General features: G+C 62.5%; 1 protein-coding gene across 2 annotated transcripts; it reads right to left on the bottom strand.

Moving 5' to 3' along the window:
- Positions 1 to 351: 351 nt before the first annotated feature.
- UBALD1 (UBA like domain containing 1) lies at positions 352 to 8,269 on the bottom strand. 2 transcript variants are annotated; one of them, XM_027882822.1, is made up of 3 exons: positions 7,972 to 8,269; positions 2,489 to 2,548; positions 352 to 1,487 (listed from the first exon to the last, which is right to left on the bottom strand). In XM_027882822.1, exons 1-3 carry the CDS (start codon positions 8,077 to 8,079, stop codon positions 1,167 to 1,169), a joined length of 489 nt encoding a protein of 162 aa, XP_027738623.1. In that variant the 5' UTR covers positions 8,080 to 8,269; the 3' UTR covers positions 352 to 1,166. The 2 variants fall into 2 exon arrangements, with proteins under 2 accessions (XP_027738623.1, XP_027738624.1); XM_027882823.1 differs by lacking the exon at positions 7,972 to 8,269 and adding an exon at positions 6,657 to 6,841.
- Between the last annotated feature and the right edge of the window lie 1,107 nt (positions 8,270 to 9,376).

Below are 9,376 nucleotides of genomic sequence, written 5' to 3'. Positions count from 1 at the left end.
GCCCCGCAGGGACAGCGACCTCCGAGGGACCTGGCGAAGAGGGGAGAGGTCACAGCAAGGCACCAGGACCTGTGGGTGTCACACAGAGAGCCCAGGGCTCAGCACAGCCCTGCCATCAGCCTGGGGTGGGTCTCTGCAGTCAGAGCTGGGCTGGTTCCTGCTGGGGCTGAGCCCTGGATGCGCTTGGCCAAAGGCAGTTGGCGTCACCATGCTGCTGGAACGGGGTGTTTGGAGCAGCTGGAGGTGCAGCCAGCCCCACCTTGGACACACAAGAGCCACTGGGAGATGGGATCTGAAACACTCGGGGCCAGGGCAGCCTTGCCCTGCTGCGAACGAAGCAAAGACACCGGGTTCAAAGCAGAAGAGCGTGTATTGCAAGCGGCTGCGGCGCATCCGGAGAGACTTCCAGCCGCCGGGAGAAAGAACAGAGGGGTTAAAAACGATCCCAGTCTCTAGGGTTACACTGTGTCATGCAAAAGAGCCCTGGGGAGAACCCCATCCCAGGGGGTGAAGGGGAGGGTGTGCTGGCCCAGATCCCCTGCTCCCCATCAGGGGCTGGGCGAGGGGCCAGATGCCTCTCCAGGAGCCGGTGCTCCCTAGCCCTGCTCACCAGTGAGGATGGTGTGTGCAGGGTGGAGGCTGTGGTAGAGCAGGAGCAGCCCTTGCTCTCTCCACCACTTACAAAAAACAAGCCTCGTGGGGTGTCTGCCCCCACCCAGTCGAGCGGGGGTAAGGAATGGGGGGAAACACTCAGGCACAACCCACTCTGCCTTAGTGGGGTGGCCCAGGGGACCCCGAAGAAGGGACCTCCTCTGTAAATGTCACTGGCATGCAAACTCCGGTGTCCCAAGAGAGGAGGGGGCGCTCCCTCCCGGAGAGTCTGGCAGCAGTGGGGTCCCAGGCGGAGGCTGGCACCGGTCCCACGCAGCCTCCCGCTGTCTCTGGGGAGCTCCGTTCAGCTCGAGAACAAGTAAAAACTACTTCAAACCAAACCCATGCAAGGCAGCTATTTCTCTCGTGTGTCTCGGCGGCTGCCAGACGCCCTGGCAGCAGAGTTCCTCTCCTCTTTGGGGAGGAAGGGGGGGAGGAAAAAAAAAAAAAAAAAGAAAAGAAAAATATTTATATGCAGGGGTCCCTCCCCACCGCGTTCGCTCTCGGCCGCGGCCTCATCTCTCTGCCTCCATGGTCACGTTGGCCTTCTGTTCCGTGGTGGCCTGCTGGGAGACGGCGGCGGGCCAGCCCGCGGGCTGCGCCGGCGCGGCCGGAGTCCACGTGCTCTGCTGCTGGCCAGGGGGAGAAGCCGTGGGCCAGGCGGGGTTGAAGGCCCCGTGCTGGGGCAGCGGCGGGGCCGGGGGCGGCGGGGAGGTCGCCATGGAGGCCACGGGGCTACTGCTGTTGAAGCTCTCGGAAGCCTTGAGGCGGGAGAACATGGTGAGGGCGTCGGGGAAGTTGGGCGGCGTGGCCGGCGTGTTGGCAGGAGTGCACATCTGCGGGAAGGAGACACGGGGTCAGGCGGGGGGGGGATCTTTATCTCTGCCTCCCACCTGGGCACAGAGACCCCTGTGCCCCCCCTGCTGCGGCACCGGCAGCCCCCAGACCCGCGCTCTGCTGACCATGCTGTTATTTAAGCGTCTGAACTCTGATGCTGTGGTGAGAGCTCTTGTCAGAGGTCCAGACAGAGACTCCCCCGTGCCCACTCCTGTACCCACCCAACTCAGGGACCCCCTCTGCTTCACAACCCACTGGTGCCACCCTGGGCCTGCAGCTTTCTGACTTGGTAGGCACCAGGCTCAGGCCCAGCTCCCACCCCACAGGGTGCTCTGGCCCTGCTGGGTGCTTGCTCTGCACGCCCCAAATCCCCAATTGTCCCGGAGAGTCAAACGAGGCCACAGCAGCCAGTAAATCCCTAAGACACATCTGCCCAAGCAGCTTACAGGCTGGCGGGGCACAAGAGCTGAGGGACTGAGACTGGGGACAGCTGGAAGAGCGCAGAGGTAGGCAGCACCCACGCTCTCCTGTGTTTACACACTTCCAGAGGCACGCTCCGGTGAGGCTCCAGGGATTTGCACGCTCCAGGGAGCACACAAGGACTCGTGTGTGTGGCTGCTGCTCAGTGGGAAACACCACGTATCCGTGTGTGTGTGTTTACACAGGTCAGTGCTTCAGGCTCCTCCACGCTCTCTCCACCATGCTGAGGCTGGTATGGACCACTGGCCATGCCCAAAACATCCTCCATCAGCCCATCCCTCTTGGAGGTGCAGCCCCAACCCCTCTGCAGGGCTCTGAGGGCGCTCCCAGCCCTGCTGGCCCACTATGCAGCACCGGCTGCTCTCCAGGAAAACCTCCCTTGGCAGGCAGCTCTGGCAGTGCCCACTCAGACTTCCCTGCCTGCACTCCTGGGGCTGGGAAGCAGCGAGCTGGACATGAGCACCAGGCTGAAGCGCCCGCCAGCTGGTGCTGCGCCCTGGGGAGCTGTGAAAACACTTACCATCTGATGGTGGTGGCTGTAGGGGATGTTTGTTTCTTGGAAAAAAGCACTGAGAGCAGTCTGAAAGCAAGAAGAAAAGAGGGAAGACGATGTTACTACCAGCAGGCAAACTGGGTACCCACCCATACAGCAGCAGGGCTTTGACAGACCCCAAAGATGATCCAAAAAACAGGCCCTGGGGGGCTGACCATGCCCACAGCCCCTGCCTGCACAGGAGGGTGCTGGGCAGAGCTGCTCCCTGTCCCCAGGCAGGGACCCACGCCTGCCATCTGCTCGCACCAGGGCAGGTGACAGCCACGTGTATTTGGGACCACCATCCTCACTGAGGAGCAGCTACTGCTGGGGCAGACCCTGGCAGGCATTTCACAACTCACAGCCGTGCTCTGCCACCACCGTGTGCAGGGAGAGGAGGGAAACCAAACCCAACCTCAGCAGGAACCAGTTAGATGTGTGTCCTTAACGGAACATGATCGTGGTCACTGTATTCCCACCAGGACATGCCCAGGGATGCAGCAAGTGCCCACCCCACACACCAGAGCATTTCCGATTCGGTCGCAGGCATGGTGATCACTGACATTGTCCTGGTTGGCTTCCAGTTAAAACCAGTAACAGTCTGGTAAATATGTCACATGCCACAGGCACGTGAGAGGACAAGGAGGGCTGCAGGGATGGAAGGAACAGCACGGCCAGGAGGGCACACACCCAGCCCAGGTCTGGGAGGAGCAGAGGCATCAGGAGCTTTGGGGGGTGCACAGGACTGAACTGATACAGGAACGGTGGGAGAAGTTCTTCACTCAGAGGGTGGGCAGGCCCTGGCACGGGTTGCCTATGGAAGCTGTGGCTGCCCCATCCCTGGAAGTATTCAAGGCCAGGATGGGGTTTGGAACAACACAGTCTAATGGAAGGTGTCCCTGCCCACAGCAGGGGGTTAGAACAAGATAATCTTCAAGGTCCTTTCCAACCCAAACTATTCTGTGATTCCATGTTAGTGAAGCTGACTCCTCTTCTGTGCCAGGCTTTAACCGAGTCAGGGCTAGAAAACAATGTTTTGATTCAGTTGCAGATCAGACTTGATGGAGAACTGGTTTGGATTCAGTTCTGGTTGGAGGAAAAGCCCCCATATGTCCCATTCAGCCCTCTCCCCATGGCCTGCAGCTCTGTAAGGCAGGGTTGAGGAGCAGGGCTGGGGCTGGGTGCTGCCACACCATCCCAGACTTTGCTCCCTTCCTACAAGCCAGAGACTGAGGTTACCCCAAGCTTCTGGGGAAAAAAAAAAAAGGGCAAAAAAACCTGGAAAAAGGAGAGGGAAGTTGTACCAAACCCTACCCAACTGCAGCAGCCACAATCCTACCACCACACATGCTCCCCGTCCTGGTGCCCACATGCTCCTGTGTCATTCCCAGGGCTGGGATAAATGACAGCGAGTCAGCTCAGCTCACTGATCCAATGGAAAACTAATTCTGCCCCAAAACACCCAGGCTGGCAGGCCCTGGGAAGGCAAAGGGTTTTATGGTTTCCTGGCTACAACAGCAGAAAACTATTGGCACAACCAGGTGGCAGCCAGAGCAGTATCTGCAAACAATGATCCAGACCTGGGTGGGGGAAGCAATTCCTGCTGCACAGTCTGGCAGCTCCCAAACCTTGGGGGGAGCGTGCAATAGCTGGGCTGGCAAGGCTCTTCCCTGCAATTGCTGCATTTAATAACACACATCCCGAATCCCAGGCTGGGAACTCGGAGCCCTCAGCACCCGCAGGCAGGACCTGCCGGATCCCAAAGGTGGCCATACAGCAGCGATAGGGTCTGTGAGCCCAGAGAGAGCTCTGAACAGGCCAGCACACGTCTAAGAATCAAGGAAATGTCCCACAGACACTTCTGAAGCAGAGACACCCCCATCACTGCTCTACCCTTCGTCCTGGGTGAGGTCTGATGTCAACACCCACAGGCCCTATCGCTCCGACAGATCCTGATAAGAAAGGGGGGAACAGCGAACGGGAAGCACAGGCAGAGGTGTGGGCGCAGCCAGATACCATAAGCTGATTAAATCTGCTCTGTGCTCCTGTTTTCCAAGTGGCCTCGTATCTTGGACTGTGCCACTGGCAGACAAGGGCAGAGCAGGTCCCTGCTGTCCCCCCGAGCTGCCCACCGATCCCTGCCAGCGCTGGGATGGCAGCTGGGACTGGGCAGAGGAAACACTCCACCAGTGCAGACCCCTCTGCCTCAAAGAGTGTCCCCTCCCCTCCATCTGCCCCTCTCCAAGCACGGCAGGAGCAACCCCTCTGCCCAGCACAACACCCACCTCCCAAGGGACCCAGGACCTGCAGAACCCGCTCCCACCCCCCGGGTGTGTGCCAGGGACACATATGTAACCAAAGCTGCCGGTGCCACCTGGTCTCCAGCCAGCGTCACAAGTGCCGTGGTGACTGGTGCAACAGCAAAGCCAATTAAGGCTTCTCTGCTTGAGGAGCCCGAGCCCAGCTCAGCCCCTGTCTCCTGTGTCACCCCTGTGCGAGTGGGAGTGGGGCAGCCACACTCAGCAGGTGACAGGCCACTGTACCCCCCACCCCAGGATGCAAAACCAGGAGCTTCACGGGAGGTGGATCACAGAGGGACCCTGCTAGGGTGCTAAGAGTGGTGACCCATTCAGAGAGAGGGTGGTTGAAGGTGTGTGCTGTACCTGCTGCCAGCACAGGGGGCCCAGCAGCCCTGGGAGCACCCTGTCCTTGAGCCACAAAGGAAGGGGCTTCACAAGACATAAAAACATAAAGAGGAAGTGGAAATCCAACCATGGGTTTCACAGCAAGCAGAGCCAGACACCTGCTCCTCCTCTCGTTCCCCACACACAAGCTCACTACGCTGAACAGACACACTTAACACCAGGAAAAGGAAGGAAAGGGTGCTTTTATAAAAGCAGATTTCATCTTATCCTTCCCAAGCAGCCCCAGGGGACACGAGCACATAACAAAGCTGAACTTCTGCCTGAGAAGGAGCCTGATCCAGTGCTCAGCCCCATGTGAGACTCTGCAAACTCTGCCTGGCAGCCTGCTGGGTTCCAGCCATGGAGGAGGTACCTGCTGCTCTCTCTGGCTTCTCCCAAAAAGCCAGCACCTGCGGCCCTGGAGGGGCCAGAGACACTCCAAGCTGCTTCCTCTGGCCTGTAAACCTCCCCCTGTGACCAGCCATGGCACTGCTCCAGCTGCTGGAGGGCTGGGCTGGCACCGCCATTCCGGCTGGCACCCACGGCCGCTGCAAGGGCTGCAAACTACACCAGGCGTGACAAGAAAACCCCTGCCCAGGGTCCCCAGGACACAGGAGTGGAGTCACAGCAAGTGGGAGAGGTGATCCACGCACTACTGCCCCATTCCCCAGGCATGGATGGGATGCAAAACAAATGGCTCCCTGGCTAAGGCCCTGAACTCGGTACAGGCTCCGATCAGCTCAAACCACAAAGAACGTGGCTGCATCCCAAACGTTTTCCTGAGCTCCCACCCTGCTCACTGTCCTGGATGATGTTCCTTCACCCCAAACTCCAAGCAGGTAGGACATCACACGCAGCAAAACCCTTCTGCAGCCCCCACTGCATCCTCCTCCACACAAAAGCACCCATGGGCAGCCCCAAAGCAGCAAGAGCCCAGGAAAGTGGTCCCAAAACACCTGCATCCTGAAGCTGTCCGTGTTTCACAGCAGCCTCACTCTCCCTCCTGTCCATGACCGACACCCAGGGGCTGCCACAGGCAGGGAAGGTCCTGGGCAGGGCAGATGGGTGCCAGGAGTGCCCTGGCCAGGACAGAGGCAGAGAGTTGGGAGAACCCAACTCCTGCCGTTGTGCCACTGAGCTCCCCTCAACCCCCTGCACAGAACACCTCTGCCCAGGATGGTCTTACAGGCAGAACAAACACCCTCAAGGTACAAGCAGGCTGATCCAATTCACATCGTGCCCCTGAAGCAGCACTTTGGCTCGCAAGACACTATTAATTTACACCACCGAACTCGCCTGAACTCCACCAGTTTACACACACCAGCCAGCAAACGGGTGCTGCACCAGGGTAACAAAAGCAACGCGGGCAAGAGGTGGGAGCAGGCAGGAGTGGTCGGGAGGTGCTCCCTCCCCAGCGTGGCTCCCAGAAGGAGCCGTGCCCAGCGGCCATTTTGCAAAGGGAATTATCTGACCGTTGCACCAAAAGTGAGTGGGAACATGGTAACGGCTCGTCGTCGCAGCGTTTGTTTACAGCCCAGCTTCCTCTGAGTCATGTGAGTGCCCAGCCGGCAGGAGACGGCTGTTTGTACTTGTGCAACTCGCCAAACGGTGGCAAAGTTCTGCAAAAAAGAGCCTTTCGACAGGAAAGTTAAACTTTTGTCATCCCCTCCCCAGCTCTTTTGCGACAGCGCACGGAGGTGGTGGAAGCGGCTCCCGCCTGTCCCAGAGGGCCACACAGCCAGCCTGTGTTAGTAAACAAACCCCAGAGCACGCTACACACACACGCGGCACATTCCACGCCACGGGGCTCCCGGCAGTGGGACGCGGTGGAGGGCAGCGTGGCTCGGCCTCCCCGGCATCCCCGCAAACCCACCCCGCGCTCCCCGGACACGCACGGCTCGGCTTGCAACGCCTGACCGAGCACCCGGGAATGCCGAGCCCGTTCCCGATCCATCCGGCAGCCGCTCCCTTAGGGAACAGCCCCCCCCCCCGAACGCCGTCCAGGAGCTCGGAGCCCACTCGGGCGGGGGGAGAGGGGCTGCGGCCGCAGGGATGGCACAGCCGGAGCCTCCCGCTCCCCGGCCTGGCTCAGAGCCGCTCCCGCATCGCAGCGCAGACACCTCAATTACCGAGGTGCCATGAGCGTCAGAACCACCAGCTCCAGCCTGGGGAGCTGCCGAGGAGAGGAAAAAAATCCCATTTAGAAAGCAGTTTGCCGGCGACAGCCACCACACACCTCTCTTTGCTCCTTTGCGCTTCAGCTCCGGGGGTTCAGAGCGCCCCAAAAGAGCCCCCCCCCCCCCCGCGCCCCCCGCCCGGCGTTCACCCCTGTCAATGTCACGGAGTACCCCACCCGCGGGCGAGGGGAAAAAAAGGCGTCTGGGAGCCAGAAAAGCTTTGACCTACAAAGTCTCCTCTCCCACGGCCGCCCGAGGTGCTCAAAACTCCCCGGGGCAGGGCCGTGGGAAAGGCTGCGCGGGGCTCTTACAGCCCACGGCCACGCGGGAGGGGCTGTGCGGGCCGATGGTGGGGGACAGGACGAGAGTTCGGCCCCCCCGGTCCGGCGGGGCTGCCCCCTCAGCCTCCCCCCGCGCAACGTGGACCCGCTCCCCCCGCCCCGCGTGGCGCCCACGGGGGGCCCGGCGCGGCCCCGCCGCGCGTGGGCGAGCGGAGAGGGGGAGAAGCAGCGCGTCCGCGGGGCCCACGCCGCCCGAATTCCGCCCCTACCACCCCGGCCGCCCCACGCGGGGGCCCCGCCCGCGGCCGGCACCGGGGCGGCGGCCTCACCTCGAACTGCCAGTGGGCCGCCTGCAGCAGCTGCTTGGCCTGGTCGGCGGCGCACCCGGCCGCCAGCACGAACTGGTTGATCATCACCTGGTGCTTGAGCTCGTCCATGGCCGCGGCCCCCGCGGCCCCCGCCGCCCTCAGGGCGCCGCCAGCACGGCGGGGCCGGCGGCTCACGCCAATGTTTACCGGGCACTGACTCACGGCGCCCGCCCCGGCCCCGCCCACGCCCGCCGGGGGGGCGGGGCCGCCGCGGCCAGGCCCGCGCGGCGCCGCCTGGGGCTTGCAGTCCGCGCCCCCCCTCCCGCCGCGCCGCCCTCCCCCCGCGCGGACCACAACTCCCGGCACGCCCCGCTCTGTTTGCCGAGCCGCCGGCGCGCGCTGAGTGACGCGCGGGGCCGGCCAATCGGCTCCCGCGGCCCCGCCGTACCTGACCGTATATGGTCAACAACGGCGCGGCGCCCAATGGCAGGGCGGCGGAGGCGGGGCCGCGCGCGAGGCGGGGGGCGGGGCCCGGCGGTCACGTGGGCGCGGGCGGTGTTTACAGTCGGGCCGCGTGCGGTTTCCTGTTGACGGGCGGGAGCGGCGGGGCCGGGACAGGCCGGGCCGGGCCCGGGAGGGGGGTCTCTGCTGCCCCTTCAGCCCCGCACCGCTAACGTGTCCCCCCCCGCGGTGCCCTGGCAGCCTGCGCCGCTCTGCTGGAAGCCCCTTGTTATCTCGCAGTTCCGGCACAGCCCCCGCCGGGGCCTGAGATGCTGGAGCAGCAGTGGCTCTTGGGCCCCGCGCCCTCCCGCAGCGCTAGTAAACCATGGCGGGGGGGGCGGTGCTCCAGACCCTGCTGGTCCCGTTTTTCCCTCAGCCGCAGCACGTCCGTGCACCCCCACTGACTGCTGAAGCGAGAGGCGGCGGCCGGGGAAGGTTCTGGAAGGTGCCGGGGGGCTCCCGGCCCCGTGAAAGGCTCCTCTGAGAGCGCGGCAGATGAAAGCTCGGGGCCCTGGAGGGCGGACAGTGATGTTGCTGGGGATAAGCAGGCACAGACACGCGGCTGTGGGGAGGAAAGCCAGGGAAGAGCAACGGAAAAGACTCAGGGAAGCGCTGGCTCCGCAAAGCTTGTTCAAGCCTCCAGCCCCCTCCGTGTTTCCCGAGGCCGTCTCCTGCGGTCTGGAGGGGTTTATCCTGACCACCAGGGGTTTGTTCACTGGCACCTCTGGCCCCAGACAGCGTTTAGGCGCAGCCACAGACGTTTCTGAGCCGTGAGGATTAAAGGGCTGAAACTCAGGCGGGTCACATCTTTGACTGGTGAGGTTTTGCAGCCTCCGCTGGCGAGACAGGAATTGCTCTGAAGCTGTTCACCATCTTCCACGTGTCCCTTAGTAACCAGAGCACCCCAGGGCTTCGAGAATTGGAG

This window comes from Empidonax traillii, unplaced genomic scaffold, assembly GCF_003031625.1.
Source record: "Empidonax traillii isolate 1590-97213 ecotype Southwest subspecies unplaced genomic scaffold, ASM303162v1 scaffold111:size2041728, whole genome shotgun sequence".
Taxonomy (NCBI): Eukaryota; Metazoa; Chordata; class Aves; order Passeriformes; family Tyrannidae; genus Empidonax; species Empidonax traillii.
The sequence above is the reverse complement of the archived record's forward strand: the minus strand, read 5'-3'. Positions and strand labels throughout refer to the sequence as shown.